At 38.5% G+C, this 18,634-nt stretch overlaps 1 protein-coding gene across 14 annotated transcripts in view; it reads right to left on the bottom strand.

The window, feature by feature from the left end:
• Positions 1 to 18,634, bottom strand: part of tenm4 (teneurin transmembrane protein 4) — a 205,271-nt gene that overhangs the window by 115,276 nt on the left and 71,361 nt on the right. For 9 of the 14 annotated variants that reach the window (XM_083548343.1, XM_083548349.1, XM_083548350.1 and 6 more), the window contains exon 4: positions 6,791 to 7,018. The exons of the other annotated variants lie outside the window; for them this stretch is intronic. In XM_083548343.1, coding sequence (XP_083404469.1) covers positions 6,791 to 7,018 — 228 coding nt within the window. The remainder of the gene's footprint in view (positions 1 to 6,790; positions 7,019 to 18,634) is intronic. 14 annotated transcript variants of the gene reach the window in all.

Below are 18,634 nucleotides of genomic sequence, written 5' to 3'. Positions count from 1 at the left end.
TCAAGTATTCGGCTATATCTTTCATGCTTGATTATCTGAGCTGGTACCTCGATTGTGATAAAGTTTGGCAGCAATATTCGGTGTCATATTTGCACATCACAACTTTCCACTGTTAATATAGAGGCAAAAATGAAACCCCCGTCCAAGAGCAGTGTGTATCGACCTGAAGCTCAAAAATAACAACCTACACCAACGACGGTCACACCTGACAAGGCATGACATGCCCTGAACACTCGATCAAACTGCTGAGTTGTGAGAGATTTGATTCAGAATTAATCAAAAGACAGTCACCAGCCAGACAGATCATTAAAAGCAATCCACTGCTGAAACCCCTACAGCTAAGCACAGGAGCATCAAACCCCAACTTAATAGTGTTTGTCTACTCAGATACAACATCGATGGAGGTGGCTGTTCTATTTTTTTTTCTCCAGCTGCCAGATGTTAGATACAGCGAAGCGCACAAGCAAAAATGTCTCCCCTGAGCCTAATTCAAAGCCTGGGGAATTCTGGCTTCAACACTACTGTTCTCAGTTCTGCTCACCAGTCAAACTACTGTTTCTCACCATTAGTGGAGAAAGAGAAGGAAGGACACAAGGGAAAGAAAGCTGTCTTCACAGGCCTGCGTCTGAAAGTGCACGTGCTCAGAAAGAGACCAAAGAATCTATACCGGTCTCAAATTTCAAATGGGTACGTGAAAGCTGTCGTATTCTGGAGGAATAGTGAGACAGGTCTTTGTATTTATTTTATATTATTTCTTCTTTTTATCTGTAACAATTACCAAAAGCATTCACAACCGTGTCGGGAGTGAAAATCTCGACCCAGATTAACATGCATGACCTGTTATCATTAAAGGTTCTGAAAATGGATTTGATGGTAAAAATGCACAGATGGCTTTGACTGCCTCTTTTGTTGTTGCCAATGGTACAATCAAAGAGGACTGACTACATTAAAACCTAGTCAAAGTGTGCTTATTTGGGCTAGCAACTGCTGAAATGCTATTACTGTAAATGCATTACCACTGGTATAGTCCTGTTGGCCAGTGGTGGACAATAACGAAGTAAATGTAATTCGTTACTGTATTTGTACTTTACTGAAGTATTAACATTTGAGAAGACTTTTACTTTAACTTTACTACATTTCAAGTCAAGTCAAATAACTTTTAAATTTTTTTATTGATTTTGCTAAATCAGTCGTCCTTTTAAATTAACGAGTAGATAAAAACGTAACTGCTCAAGCACGCAGCAAGCCACCAATCAGGGTGGAGCAGGCGCTTTGTTTTGAACTTGTTTTGGTTGCCGCTTGGTGGTATCTATTTATCACCAACAGACATTTCAGTGTCAGTTCAACAGCAAACAGAACATTTTGAGAGGAATAAATGATGGAAGAAACTTATGTGAAGTGGCCTTATTTGCAAGTTTTTTTTTTTCTTAAAAAGAAGGTTTTGGGCTCATGATAATTGTAACAGATATCAATCAGTGTTCGACTCATTAATATCATTCTATTAATAGATTGGTGTGCTAAGAGTAACATTAAAGTCCTTTCACATAAACTGAGTTGATTAAGCAAAGAGTCATGTTACAAAAATGATTATAGGAACATTAAAGCCATAATAAATCATAGTACATTGGATATTAAATTATCTTTATCAATCAGTGTTCGACTCATTAATATCATTCTATTAATAGATTGGTGTGCTAAGAGTAACATTAAAGTCCTTTCACATAAACTGAGTTGATTAAGCAAAGAGTCGTGTTACAAAAATGATTATAGGAACATTAAAGCCATAATAAATCATAGTACATTGGATATTAAATTATCTTTAAAGGCAAGTATCTTTGTACATTTACTGAAGTAAATTTTTTACCGAGTGTAACTTTACATTAAATCAAGTATATAGTTTGTGTACTTCATCCACCACCGCTGTTTTATAAATCTATGAATAGAAAGAGACACAATCTCATGTCTAACGTCTCTTGAACAGGCCACCATACTGAGTAGTAAAATTTTTTTTTTACAAATTTCTCCATTGCCGTGTGCTACTCATTACCTCAGTATTCCTACATCCATAATTTAATATCAAAGTATCTCCTGCGGAAAACTCGTTCCACTGTGACCTCTTTAAACCCTATTTTTGCTCCCTCTGCTCTGGTGACAGGCAGGAGGCCTGTGATAAAGCGAGTTCCAAACCAAGCTCTGCTCATCTAAATGCTGGCATGAAGGACGACCCGGCGGCTTCGTTTCCCGCCGCTCATTCCTACCCAGTCAGCTGCAAAGGCATGCTGAATTGGCCTTTACACAGGAGAACCATACTCAATTAGCAGCCCACTGTGGCCAAACCCCATGCTGCCTCATACTAAAAGATGCAAACGCCGGTATGGTGTGGTTGAAAGCAGAGCTCTAGATCTGGAGAACAGTAGCCCAGCGGGGGTTCCACACCCTGCTTTAACACTCTCTCCAGGATCTGGGCCCAGACACAGACCTAGAAGCTATGGTGCAACACATGCTGGATAAAGAAGCTCAAGCTTCAGTGAGTTCACCTCTTTAGCCTTAATGCAGTTTAGCCAGCATTCAGAACTGGATTTTTTTTCTCATTTAGATTTTTTCTGCCTCTTTGCATTGGATATCTCTAAAAGTTAATGTAGATGAACAAAATGAAGCAGTAAATGCATCTAAAAAAGTACAACCAGTACTTTTATTTCATGCATCATGGCTTATTACTGGAACAAAGTTAGAATGTCACAGTCAGCCTGATGTTCGAATACCAGTAAATTACACTTGTACTACAGCCCCTGTGGCAAGGTTTTAATTTCTAAGCTTTTAAACTGAGCTGTTTGTTTCATTTCAGTTTGAATTATATGCCGTCTTGTTTTCACACCAGTCAGACTTGACGCTCTAAAACTGCGATTCTGAGATTATCGCTGCTCCTGTATAATTCTCTCTCACCCACTTGAGACGAGTAGCCAAATACCTCAGGAGAAATAACACTCTGAAACCCTGAGCTAAGCCTTTTTAGTCAATGTCTCAGCACAAGATCACATTTCTGTAACTACATAATAGGGCTGATTTCCAAAGATGGACGCGAAATCACATCAGCGGCGAGCAACGCGGTGCTGGGTCCGGCCTCCCTTATCATTTTACAGGAGACGTGAGAACGTGGACTCACACGTGTCACATGCACGCCGTTTCGTTCGCATTCATTCCCGCTCGCTTTATTCTTTGTTTCATCATTTAGCTCTATTAACCTACATAGGGAGTGCAGTCAAAACAGTGAACTGTACTAATGCGGCTAATGTACTTGTTTCATTTCCTGACATGGTGTCAAGGTGTGAGAAAGAGGGATGGTGAATTAGAAAAGGGTTTGAAACATATGGCCAGGGTTTCTATATTAACTGAGCTAATTAACTCAGCGTGCTATCTTGAGCTATGATTAACGCTCATAATGGCAGTTCAAAATGAATGTGATGACACCTGTTCATTAAAATACGGGAATTTAATTTAAAAGGGGAAGAAAGCAGGTCCGAGGAATGAATTAAAAAAAAATCCATATGTGATATTTTAAGGCCAATGTGTAAGCAGGTTTGGCTTTAGCAGCTCATTAGGTGCTGTAAGTGAATAAACAGTGCCATATCTTTTTTATAGCATAATTGGCTTCCTGTCCTGGCACAGATTTGCCAATAATAGCAGCTGAGCCATGACAAAAATAACAAAGTCCTCTCTAAAGAATAGCTATCATTTATCTTTGTCATTTATTGCAGGTCATACAAAGAATAAGACTCCTGATGACCGAACTGTCAGGGGAAATCTTAAAACGCAGCTTCAGGCCCGCAACTATATCAACAACAGAGCAAATGCAACACAACTGATCCTTGACAACAAAGATCTTCCGTCACGTTACACTTACTTTCAGCATGCTAAAGCCACTATTGCATGCTCTTTTGTTTCAGTCAATCAGAGCTGCATGGTGCTTCACATAGCTCGCAGGCAAAGAAGCCGATTCCTTGGTGTTTGTGCTACCCCTCACTGTCAGCCTCCGGGTAACCTATAGAACTGATGCAAATCACAGGCGTGTGTCAAAGAGACGAAATCCCAACTTTCCAACTGGCGAGTCACTTCATCAGAGTTGTTTGCTAGATGACCAGGGGTTGTTTGTGGAGAAAAGCAAAAATCACACATAGGCATCTAATGTGCTGACAGATGGCTGGAATACTCCAGAGTGTGATGCAAGTGCAAGCCTTTGGGTAGTTAACTGGTAAAGTCGATCTATTATTTAGAGCATTTTTTGTTATACTGCATTAAAGGGCCTTTGGGAGAGACCAAGTGCTTAGTCATTCACGCTCTCATGTCCACTTCTGACTGTGCTTGCTTTCAGTGCTGGTCTAATCAAAAAGAGCCACTGTTCAAGTTTTATACATATACTGTATACACACATTGTTTTTTTTTTATTATTTCTGGTTTAACAACAAACTCCAACACCAACATTGGCTTATAACTCTGGATCATATTTAATACAGTGTCTTATTTCCGATGCGTTGGTCTTGCAAATAGAACTTAACATACAACGTTGGTAAGATACAGAAAGAAAAGAAAAACCCTAAAAAAGAAAACATGAATAGTTCTTTGATTCCTGTTACAAAATCCAGCAGGACAAACCGATTTTTTTTTTTTTTTTCATTTTTATCATAAAAAAAAAGCAGACGAAAATTTTAAAGCGAATTGTGTTTCTTTCAAAATCAAAAAATGAAATTAACTTAAACAGAAAAAGGGTGCGTTTTTTATTTAAAAAACTGTGTATAAAGCCATCCAACACAACTATGACTTTTCTTTTATCTAGCTGTACTCTAAAATAATTGTAGACATAACGAGAAGAGGTTCTCGACAAAAAATATTGATTATGCCGCACGATAGTAGCAAAGCCAAAAGGGCTATAAGGATATTTTGAGCTGAACATTGACTGACCGATGCACCTTTTTTTATGGAGGATAATCCGGCCACGTCTACAGTCATTTTATAACATGGTCCAAAGCCATACAGTGCTATGCCTTGTTCTAATGATCTAATGATTCCTTCTGCAATAAACACAGCTTTCAGAAAACCAGAACCAAAAATATAGAAGTGAAACTATAGAAATAGAATGTGCATAAGCCAAATCAGTACTATCAATATCAACCCACACCTTCATTAAATCCAGCACCTTATAATTGCAGAGTCACACATCAAGCATAATTAAAGCTATCAGAGCACGACACTGTACATTGCTTGCATCTACAATATAACCAAAGATCACAAAAAAAATATATTCGAGTTAAAAAATGATAAGGGTTGAGCTAATTATAATGTAACACCATCTGATTTCCTGTACCTCATTCTCAAATAAATTTCTATCTGTCTTTTTTTAATCGCTCTGGTGCTCATTTCGAAATTTTCACTATGCAACTTTCAAAAAATGTTGAAGCCAGACTTACAGCTGTGAGACGTTTTATTTATTATTAATGCCGCTTAATATTTAGTCATAATTTAGTAGATAAGGGGCCAAGGAGGATTTTTCACAACTCTTGAAGGGGTAGTGCAAATATTAAACGCTAAAGAGGGAAAAAAAAGAATGCTGTCATTGCTGATTAGCATTAAATCACAGCTAAAAAAACAAAAATAAAAACTGTCATCCAATAGAACTATATCTGCCATATTCCCTCCTTCCTTCACGCTCAGTGCAATCTGCCTCCTGCTTTATTTATGTTATTAACAAATTATTCCCTTATCATGATTATTTCCTAGGTTTTAAAAACAACAACAAATAAAACAAACCTCTAGAATATCTACTAAAGACATGTGAACTTTAAGGCGCCTGCAAATTGCTAGACCTTTCAAGCGTGAAGCTGCTGTGGACCACGCCAGCATTCACGACGCAGGATGTAATCTACCATGACAAGGGCAACGAAGCAAGACCTGCTGAGGACTGCTCCAAACAGGAGAGATCCAACAATAGGAGCCGTGCATTCTGATATGTCGGGAACAATCGGAGGAATAAGCTGTTTGTTGAAAAAAACTGTCAGGAGACATTTAAAGTAAATCAAGTTCTCATAGTGAGATTTAATATGCTGCTGTGCAAAAAAAAAAAGGATTAGTAGCCACATGGATGTTAAAACACAATGAATTACAGTAATTGGTGTGACAATGGAATCGCTGGCTTTTCTGAAACTCTAATAGGTTTTAAAATAAAGGGTGACCATTGGGATGGAAACTTAGATTGGAGAAATAAAATGCTAAGCATTGAGGATAAAAACAAAAGAACTGAAGAATTGCAGGGCCAAAAAAAAAAGTTTTCAGATGTTTAACCATATTCAGAGAGCCGAGGAGTAACAGGTACATCTTTCTGAAAGCTTACTTTAAAGTGTTTGGCATCTCTTTGTGGTGAATATGCTACTCTGAAGTAGTGGAGGCTCTTAAAATATAAAACACTCCCCCTGTGGGCCTTTGCAAAAACCCCAGGCAAAAAAAAAAAGAAAAAAAAATCTCCCATTGACACTTGACTCATCTTAAACTACAGCTTAAAACAGCAGTGTTTTCGCCTGAGGTGAGCATCTTGAGCTACAAAGTGCCAAGTTGAGTCAACGTCTATTGACATCCCATACATATACATGCATACTGGAGTAAAAAATTGTGCCTCCAGGACCGCGGTGTGGCAAACAACACAATACGACAAGTGTAGATAAGAGCAATGCACAAAACTGGGATGCAACCGCAGTGAAATCAAGGCATGAGTCCTGCCAGAGCCTGTGTATGAAGCACTCACCGTCAGCGGCTGCAGAGCCAGGGGCGCACACGCTCACGTTCCCTGAGCCGGTCTTAACTAGGAACGAAGAAGCAGGGCCAAACTCATCCTCCGACTCAGAGTCGGGGTCGGCCCGAGGCCCGCTGTTACCTAGCAACCTTCCCTGGCTCTCACTGGCTGCGTGAGCAGGGGGCGGGTATGGGGAGGCGACGGGGGAGGAGGAGCCAGAAGAGCAATGCAGAGGAGGACCTGAGAATCACACACACATGCACACACACATACGTATATACACACACACACACACACACACACGCACACAAAGACACAAACACACCAGAAACAACTTAAAACCAAACACGGATGTAACAAGTTTCATCACAAAAAGGCATGCAAATGATCTGAGGCATGAATAAAATGTGTGTGTCTCTCCCACTCTCCTGAAGCCATCACCCGGGAGGCGGGATTGAAATGAGTGACGGGGCTCACAGCTGGAAACGTATCCAGCCGTTTGAAAAAGAACAACAATCAGGGAGGGTGTTTACTTTTTTGATCACTCAACCAAACAGAGAGACTTTTGCAGATGCCAACGTCACAAGGAAACATTTTGAATGAATAGTGACTACGATTAGAAAAAAAAAGTAGACAAACACAGCGCACATATATTGCATGCGGAAAATAAACCCAGCATGATGCAGAGTGGGACAAGAACATGAAATACAACAAAAAATATATATACTGTGATTAATGACACAACATGCTTCTCTGATACATCATGGGTACAACATATACTTTTTCAAGACATGAAAATTAAAGAAAAAAACATCACTTTAAAGGATTCATCTATTTGATCTATATTTTTTGCTTAATTGTTGTTTTATGTTCTTTATTTTTACCTTGCAGGTTGGTAACCATCCTATAGATCATTACAAATTTCATTTATCATAAAATGTGTTGTGATGCACAAATAGAAATGTCGGTCTCATAGCAGTGTAGGTTTAAATACAGACTTCTGCACAGCACTAAATGTGTTTTTATAAAGAAAATCGAAGTACTGATAACCTTTTGAAAATAAATATTGACTGAAATGTTTTTCTTTATTAAACAACTAATTCCAACGAATTGTACTGACATTTACACATTACATTTATATTTATAGCATTCGGGTAGATGCCCTTTTTTTTTTTTTTTTGAGCGACTTACAATTATCTTATCTATACAACTGAGTAGTTTGGGTCCAGCTGCAGCAGCATGGTAGAGCAAGGATTCGACCTTCCAGTTAGAAGTTACTATCATAATGACTGAGCTACCACTACCCCCCTTTTTGCGATCAAGCATCATGAGATTACATGTTTTACTATCTCTCAATTCAGTAACTCAATTCTAAATCAGCTTTTACTTTTTAAGTTCTGTGCACTCAAAATCAAATACACTACATAAACGTTAGCTCATTAGTCTGTTGTCTAAATGCTCCCATGCAGCATTATTACACAAACAGTCACACAAACACCATTCTTTCATTCAACACAGCACAAAGACAAAAAAAAAAGAAAGAAAGAAATTTGCAATATAATGGATCCTAGAATAAGAGCACAACCAGGACACTGCTAAAATCCTTTAAACAAAGAGAAGCACCTGATGTGGTCTACTTTACACGGGCCTACTGCTCGTGCTTGAACAAAACAACAGTCCTCGGCTTCTTGCAACGGCTTTCAATTTCCACATTTAAGACTCATTGCCTTTTCACTTCGTTTTGTCATGGGGAGTTGAATCCCGGCGGTGGCCCCAATAAAGTGCGATTAACATTCAGTGTTGTTCTCCCACATGCTGAAAAACGAGCACTTAACTAACATCACTGTAATGAGCTCAGCCTATAAGTCTAGTCTCATCAGCCATGCCTGGTCTAGCCACCTTAAAACAGAGATCAAGCACAAAACATGCTTCAAAATCATGATATGCAGCTTGCTGGCAATAAAGAAATAATTCAAACTGACATTTGCATGTATTTCGCAAGGTCCTAGTGGTCACAGTCGTGCACAAGGAACACATTAAAATAAGATGTTCATAAAAAGAGACCAAATTCATGCCGAAATTCCAGTCACAAGTACGACAGGCAAGTAAGCCAACCTTTTCCCTTACGATTAAATCCATCAATCATAGATTAAGTTTCACCTTTTGTTCAACTGTGCAAAACTCTTTAACCGCTTGAAGTAATGAACACATTGTTTCTCGGTTCCGAACTGCTCGTCTACGTCCTCTAAAAGAAGTACTGAAAGTCACACATAGCAGAGATCGCTCCACATTTCCATACCTGTGCACAGCTATGCAAAGAGAGCACGTTTGTCTTACAGAGAAAGGTCGGCCTGTGGCTGACTGTGCTTAATTAAGCCAGCCTGCCGTAATTCATTCTCATCCGTTGCACTTACACAGGCACTGAGCCATGGAGTGGGCTCAGTAAACACAAAACTCACAGCTTGGATAAAATCTGAACAGAAAACTTATTTTTGTTTGACTGAAATTGACTGTTTTGCCCTTTACTCGTTGTTTGGAGTCAAAGCTGAACTGGCCCAGACCGCAGCATCAGCACACTAAAGTTACACACACACACACACACACACACACACACACACACACACACACACACACACACACACACACACACACACACGGTGTGTTCTTGCATCCTCTATACACTCCAGACGGTGTCTCTCTCCTGGGACGTGGCCTTTCAGCCTGGTTGCGACAGCAATGCTCCACGGATCCTGGACTCAGCAGGCCACCCACGTTAGCGAGGAAGCGGGTTCTGCTCAGAAATCACCTAATTATGCGGGAAGGTGAAGAAACAGGAGGCACTAATTTTCAAGTAGGCTGAGGTGCTGCATTTACCATGGCAACCTGACTGTAACCTGCCTATTCCCTCACGAGGCTGGCCCAAACTCGTGGAGACAAATGCCAAGGCGATTGGTACAAACAGCGGGGGTCGACCTGCTCCTTCGCTCTTACTGTATGCGCTTATATTACAATAACCAGCTCTGCAGACCTTCAGACAGGCACCCACAAGTAGGTAAGGAAATCTGTATGAAGTTGCATTGAAGTCTTCCAGGAGGGCAAGATAAATAGTTTCTAAATCTATCAATTTTAGCAGTAGAATACTGTAAGTCCTGGTTTCAGGATTCTGCCAGTAATGTCTGTGAAATCAATAATCTTATTTCAAAGAAGCCTGGAAATTGACAGTTTCAATCTTAAAATTTCGCTGCCAGCAACATTTCAGTGGCCTAACTGAACTCTATCCCTTAGCAACAGAGGAAGATCAGAAGCCACTGGGTGCTTGTTGTGCATGCTCCAGTGCTTGTTCCCAAGGAAATTTGAAGGCAAAACGTCAATCTGTTGCTGATGCATTGCCTCACTTCCTGTTTTCAGTAGCACTTCCATGTTAGAAATGAACCTGACAGTCATGTTTTAACATTATCACCCTGTTGCTAGATATAAATTCTACATTTGATGTCAATACATAAAAGTGTTGAAGAAAAATGGCCATGTTTTTCATTTGACAGTAGTTCTCATTACACTATTTTTCAAATTTCATCACTGGACAAACTTTGCAAGAGAAAGTGTTATATGTGTTGCTTTAGACTTCACTGTGAAAGTATAATAATATTAATATGAATAATAATTAGTAGTAGTATTTACTCAATGCCACTGTCTTTAATCCATACAACACCGCAGGTCTCACCACAGTCCTATAAACTTTCCCTTTCACTCTTGCAGATACTCTTCTATCACAAATCACTCCTGTCACTCTTCTCCACCACGCCACCCTGCCTGTACTCTTTTCTTCACCTCTCTAACACACTCTCCATTACTTTGCACTGTTGACCCCAGGTACCTGAACTCCTCCACCTTCACCACCTCTTCTCCCTGCAACTGCACCACTTCACTGCCCTCCCTCTCATTCACACACAAATTACAATATCATTGAATGTGCAAGGTAGATATTCAAATAAAATGGCATTTAATAGGGTTGCTTAAATTAAGATTATCCTGTAAGATTTTTTTTTAACTACATGTAAGTTTCCTGTTATAGGTTAACCTGCAGTATTGTTAATTCCCATATATTTCCCGTTAATTCCCATGACAAGTTTCCATTCTTGAAAATTCCCAGAATTTTGCAATATAGTACCTACACACCTATGGTGCTTGGCCCCCTAAAACGAAAATAAATTCACAACAGGGTGTCTTTGATCTGCTGATGTTTCGTGTGTGTGTAATTACTACAAAGAAGTGAAAATGATCTGGTATGTGTGAGCAAACTGGTTTTAGCAGCAAAAATGAGCTACTGAGCAAACCAGGGGTCACATAATAAATCTCCAGAAAATACATTTTTACTGGCAGGTTTGCAGGCGGGATGCGCCACAGCTCAGCCTCAGCAGACTTTCTAAAGAATGCATGTTGCATATGCATGAAAACTGAGTTCAGTGCTGCATTTTAACTGCTAAATATATTCGGTCCACCTTGTGGGTATGGAAATGGCCACAAAAAGAAAAAAATATGGCTGATCAAAGCTGGTTGGCATACAGATTTAATTTCTGACACCTAAACCCTGAAATTGGTTTGCACTTTATTACTATGAATAATTAAACCCTCCTTAAGTTTCATGAGAAGTCTCTGAATACACTATGTCTGGCATTGCCGGCGTGAATAACTGCATCATTAATCCCTCGCCCTCCCAGCTCTGCTGAGTTCTGCTCATAATATAAAACTCCCTGATGCGCTCTACTCGTTGTCCTATCATCTCTATAAACAAAAGCCAGGTGTTTATCTGGCCTTAGATTTCAGATCCTCCTGTAAAATATACCAAGGCACACACAGATGTGAGTCGGCACAGATATGTGATTTCCTACTGAAGAGGAGCATTATCAGTTTGTTCAAGGATGTTTAAGCCCAGGGAATGTTCTAAAAATGGCACGTTTGCAGCAGACAAGCAAAGCGGGGGGAGGAAAAAAACAAAACAAATATCTCAGCATCTCACCTTAAAGTTGGCAAGGACACTGGATGTAAAACACAGGAGCGGCGCAGATAAATACCATCTACACAAACTTGCGAGCACTGTGTGTTATGATAGATCTGCTTATTAACCGCCTTCAAGTGCTGTTATTGCCTTCAGAACATTAAAAGCTGTAAAACCAAGGTCTAGCAAAGCATTCATTGCCAAAGGCTGGGCAAACGCAACCTCAGAAGCTTATGTGAGTCATTCGGATTGGGAATTCAATCCGGATTGTTAAAGTCCTATCCGTCTATTCTCACAAGTGGAAAATAGAAAGTCAACATGCATGAGCATGAGAGGAAAAGTAGCAGCTTTAAACTGCTGAACGTGAAAATCTGTGAAAATTCAACAGCACCCACGATAATGCCATGATAACATTTATAATATGACAAAAAATATAACAAATATTGTATATTATTGTACAAATATGGCATCACATAATCAACTATAGTGATTACAGCGTAGTCAAAATATTAGATGGGAGAACTAAAATTTCACAATAATCAATAACCTAACAATGAACATAGTCTTGAGCAATGCATTTTATCACAAGAGCTTCATTAAGGACATAATAGAAATGCCACTAGCAACCTATTACTCACACTTAAACAGAAAGATGTCACCTTTCATTAAAAAACACACACAACACTTAAGGTTCAGACATTTGTCTAGTTGGATAGTTAATTTGTGCTTTATTGAGTAACTTAAAAAAAATGTAAAAGAATAATAGTCTACAAGCAAAATGTTAATACTATAAAAAAGTATAAAAAGGAGTATTTAAAATCTACTTCTTCTTCTACTTTCAGCCACAGCGGATCATCCGTCTCTATACCACCCTGTCCTCCACATCTGCCTGTTTCAAACCAACCACCTGCATGTCTTCCGTCATCACATCCATAAACATCTTCTTCTTTTTCTCCTTCCTGGTGGCTCCAACCTCAGCATTCTTCTACCGATATACCCCATGTCCCTCCTCTGCACATGTCCAAACCATCTCAATCTCACCTCCCTCACCTTGTCCCACATGCGCTGTTCCTCTAATAAACTCATTTCTAATCCTGTCCATTGTCGTCACACAATGAAAACCTCAACATCTTCAGTTCTGCTACCTCCAGCTCCACCTCCTGTCTTTTACTCAATGCCACTGTCTCTAATCCATACAACATCGCAGGTCTCACCACAGTCCTATAAACTTTCCCTTTCACTCTCACAGACACCCTTCTATCACAAATCACTCCTGTCACTCTTCTCCACCCACTCCACCCTGCCTGCACTCTTTTCTTCACTTCTCTAACACACTTTCCATTACTTTGCACTGTTGACCCCAGATACCTGAACTCCTCCACCGTCACCACCTCTTTTCCCTGCAACCGCACCACTTTACTGCCCTTCCTCTAAAATACAATACTGTAAAAATAAAATCTAAATTAATATTCCTAAATGATGATTTATGCTTACATTTCCTGACAGATTTATTTATTTATTTGCTTTTGGTGTCTTTCTTTTGTTTTGTTTTTCTATTTAATTTTTTAGTGTGATGAATCTTAGAAAAAGACATTCCCCATTAATCTCTATTGGTCAACTGAGTATAAATGCTCTGTAAATTTGCCCCGCCTGTTTAATTATGGAGCTGCCTCTGACACTGAAGGGAGACGAGCAACGAAGGGAGATGAGCGCTCAGCAGCAGGAAACTGTACTGTAGTTGTATTAAAAATCTGACACAAATGATATGCGTAAAAACTATGTAGATGGATTTACACATATTCCTTTTGTCATTCAAAAGTTTTCACTCCCTGCAGTTGAGTAGCAGTTTACACTGCTAATGTTACCTAGGTACAAGACTTATTCAGATTTTGCAGGTCTCACTCCTGTACATGGTGCCATGAAGTACAATTATATCACACTCAATTTCTTACACCATTATATCCACATTCTCAAATCTCTTTAAAGCCTGACAATCTATCTAATGCATTGTACAAAGAAAAAACCTAACAAATTTAACTGTAGCACTTTTTTGTATAAAGGGCATGTGAACATGGCATTTGAGACTATCAGATGCAGGCAAATTGCACTTTCTGTCTTAATTCCTACACCATTATCTCATTATTAAAATAATTCAGTGAGCTTATTTTCATATAAAATGTTCTTACATTCATTGTTTTCACAATGGGCTCAAATTTTTTTACATTGAGCATTTTGAAAATATTTTGGAGACATTTTTCATAATGTGGAGATAATTTGATAGGAATTAGTCAGGATGAGGAAACAAAAAAAAGATCAGAACAAGCTGGTAAATAAAAAATCTGCTTTTTAAATTGATTAAAAAAATGTGTGTTTGTGTGTGTGTGTGTGTGTGTGTGTGTGTGTGTGTGTGTGTGTGTGTGTGTGTGTGTGTGTGTGTGTGTGTGTGCGTGCATTTACAAACAATTTAGTAGCTACTTAAACCCCCCCCCCCTTTTAGTCCATTAATTCCAGCTGTCCGTATCTTAGTAACATCATGCAAATTTTAATAGACGTTAGCATGTTTACCAGTGTACTTGGTTATTGCTGATGTAACGCTATGGTTATAGAATAAGGCAGTAGGCTACATCATGGCATACAAGCTAACAGCCTGGCATACAATGCAATACAATAAATAACACTGTCTGGATCATTTTCAGTCACAAGTTTGCCCAAATACAGAATGTTTTGAATTACTTATTAAAAATGTTAACATTCCACTAAAATGAAAGCTATTTATTTATAATAAAGTTTCTTTGAGGCTAATTAAATATGAAGGAACATTGTACATCAGAAGCCTCTACCATAAAAAGAATCTGTGCTATGTACATACCCCAGTTTACTGAACTTTAATAGCTGCCCCACTGTGTCAGATCCCTGAAACCTTTCCCAAATTTCAGAGCTGTCAAGCCTGCTTTTTTCTGCTAAACTTGCTTAGCAGCAGTCCTGTGTGAGATTAAGGGCGACACAGCCCTCTCCATTAGCTCCAAGCTAGCTCTTCTGGCTTTGGATTTAGTCTCACAGGGTCGTGCCATGAAAGTGCTAAAATGTCCTGTGTGACGACAACAACATCTGTCTCGCACAGTAGACTCTGAACAGAAGGCAGTACCCAGGCTGTGCTTGGCTCATGAGTGAAAATTACACCATAAAACACTTTTCTTTTATAGATCCCATTCACCCTGTTCCTATGTGGCTTTTGCTCAAAAGTTTTCGGAATGAATCAGTGATATCAGGCCATTAGGTTTAGCAAATAATGTGCTTCTTTGCGCCAATACACATTGAATTACCATTTAATGTTGGCCCTAAATCTGCTCAAACTGAAACATAGAGGCTAATCACTGGCACGTATCTCGTGCAGACTCTAAACAATGGAGCGTCTTATTCTCGTTCCTAGTCTAAGCATTTCCGCTCGCTCCCTCATGGCCCGTATGTCAAGACCAGAGACCACACACATATTAGAAGGAAGTTTGGAAATGGCTTTCCAAATAGAACATCATTGGAAAAGTCATAAATTGACCCTGACAAAGCCATCTAACAGCAAGCAATCAATATTGCAATATCAGAGTGGCAGTATAATATATGAGAAAGACCAGAACAAATGGTGAGTACTCCAACACTGGCTTTTATAGACATCAACATAGGCAAAAAAATATTTATAATACTAATAATGAAACTTTCTATAATGATATATCATATAACAACATAAATGTAAAAGCTTAGTTTGAGACAGGCCTGGGTGCATAGCTCTCAAACAGTGGAGCACAAAAGAGTTATACAGTGTGACCTACCTAGTATTCAGTTAGCAATAGAACCTTTTCCTGCAAGCGAATAAATTAGTACTGCTTGCATTTTCTGACAGGAATCTTCAAGAAATGACACTAATTATCCATCAGTGAGTATTCTTCAAAAATCACACCGGGGCTACAACTGAGGAAATTTCTGCAATATACAGTATCTTTAATACAGCGAGATACTCTGAGTGATCGGAAGCGCAGGTAGAAAGCAGTGTTAGGGACTAAAACTTTACTTAGTCCACTACCGAAAAACACTTTATTACATCATCTGTCTACTGCTAATGCAAAACTCAACTAATTATTCAATAATATATAATTCAAAACATGTGATGGACTGATAGCTCATCCAGGGTGCATTCCTCTTTCATGGCCTGTGTTTCTGGGATTGGTCCAGATCTACCATATCCTGACCAGAACGAACTGAAGATGAAGATGAATGAATTATTTAAAACTGAAAGGGATGCAAAATGTTTGCAATACATATGAATATTCCTGCACAATATTATTGAAATTATACCAAAAAATACTGATTGTTTGACTGCTGTAAATCTAATACATTACAAAACAAATAAACAGATAATACTAATGCAAACCATGGATACTATGATTTACTAACATTAGTGGATTAGTGTATGTCATTCGATTAATACTCAATGTATCACCACTACCAATTAACTTTTTTCTTACTATAAAATATATTGCTTACAGTTTCTGCATGTTTGAATATAAGACACTCATGGATATGAGTTGCTAAGGACATCAGCGGGTATGTGGTTACTGGTTCATCTCTGAATTAATAATCTCTGAAAAGAAGAGCTGCTATTAGCATTGCTCCAGGAAATCAATTAGTCTGGCATCTTTATGTAGGCATCAATTCTTTAAACGGACTCGAACAAAGCAAGGAACAGGTTCTTTCCAGATTGACTTCCTACAGAGATGTCTTTATTATAATAGTGTGTGATGAGCACAGAATATAAAAGTTCCACCTATCTGCCCAGTCCCTGAAGGACCCCCAAATATTTCCCCAACCCACCTCCACCACCACCAAAAACTTAAACAAGAAATTAAACACCTATTTAACATTTACAGCTGTTAGGAGCCTTGCTCCAGGGCCAAACAGTGGCAACATGGTAGTGTGGGATTTGAACTTGAAACCTTCTGATTAAGCACTAACTAGCCTTCAGACATCATCGACATGTGATGTACATGTGAAACAAAGATGATAGTTAATTCAGTGTTTAATCAGTCTTATCTAGATGACGATCCACCCTACAGACAGCATAATACATGCTGTGCTTCAGTGAGTGAGGATTTCTTATTGGCACTCAATTTCTCTGTCCTTGTTCTCTTTCTGTGCACCTTTTCATGAGGAGCTAAAAGGTGATGATGTGAAGCAAGGACTTAAATTAAAATACTGCAATTAAAGAAATGAGGTTGCTTTTTTTCACTCCACAACCAGACATATCCTGCCTCCTGTGTTAGTTTCTACTTCCAAGCTCTAGGTTTTAGAAGCCAGACTAGGATCTCTAAGAAAAGAATCTAGCAGTCTAGGTAATTCAACTTTCCTGGTCTGGTGATAAACGACAGTATATTTGTTCATTCAAAAAAACAGCATGCTGAAATCTAAACAGTCTGTATTAATGAACTCACGCTACTGGGATAAATAAGAGTAAGCAAACTGATAAAACAGACTTTTCCTGCCAGTCTTTTGTAGATTTCCTGCCTTTCCACAATCTCTTTCTCATCCCTCCTTCTGCCAGTCCTATTTTTTCTGCGTGCCATTGGTGCATCATTGAGCTGAAAGGCTCCATCTGCTTGGCCTAACAGTGGCAGCTCTTTTTTTGAAGTCCTGACTCAAATCAAAAGAGTTCCGAATCGGGGCTTACTTTTTATGCCAGGGTGCCAAAAACCAGGCCGCGAAACTGCCAAATGTCGTGTGGTTTGGAACCGACACGGCACCAAGAAACAAAACAGAGACGAAGAGATGATGAGACAACAATTCCAACACAAAAGACGAGGGCAAATCAAATGCAAAACCCTTATGGGAATTTGTGAAAAGGTTATTCAATAAGAATCAGTACAATGTGAAACTTCACACCAGTGAAACTGACAGGAAATAATAAAAAAAAAAATAAAAAGGATGGTTAACACACCCCAGTGTGGAATGATAATCCAATACAAATTATAATATTATGCATAGGCAAATATCACAGGCTGTGATATTTCAGTTCACAGAGTATTCCAGGTCAGTTATGTCATCTAGTGTGATAAAGTCCCTCACTGTCAAGCTTTAAATCAAACTGTGTGATCGTCTGATCTCTCTGCATGTCATCTATTCATGTTTACACTCAGCTCGCCTGATAGGACCAAGCTGACACGAGCACAAATCCCTTCTGAGATAGACCATTCAAACATCAGGTTCAGGAGCTCACTTTGTTATAGGATCAGAAGAGCACCGTCACATCTTCCATTCGCCCTCTCCCCCATCTCTCTCTCTTTATCTTTCTCTCTCTCTCTCTTTCTCTCTCTCTCTCTCTCTCTCTCTCTCTCTCTCTCTTTCTCTCTCTCTCTCTCTCTCTCTCTCTCTCTTTTTCCCTAAAATATTTATCTATTATTTGTGTTTTTTAAATGTGCCCATATGTTCTGCTGAAAATATTAGGTGACATAAAAATACAAATAAAATAAAAAATAACATTCTTTTCTATTCTATTTTATTACAATGTAGTACAGTACAGTACAGTACAGTACAGTACAGTACAGTGTATATATATATATATATATATATATATATATATATATATATATATATATATATATATATATATATATATTTTTATATATATATATATATATATATATATATATATATATATATATATATATATATATATATATATATATATATTACATTATAGTATATTGTATTATAATGTGAAATAAATGTATGGGACTCATATTCTTTGACAATATTTAAGTTCAGAAGTTTTCTGGTTTTGATGTAAACTGAATTGAACAGAAGATTAAAACTGC

This window comes from Silurus aristotelis (assembly GCF_946808225.1).
Source record: "Silurus aristotelis genome assembly, chromosome: 8".
Lineage (NCBI taxonomy): Eukaryota > Metazoa > Chordata > Actinopteri > Siluriformes > Siluridae > Silurus > Silurus aristotelis.
The sequence above is the reverse complement of the archived record's forward strand: the minus strand, read 5'-3'. Positions and strand labels throughout refer to the sequence as shown.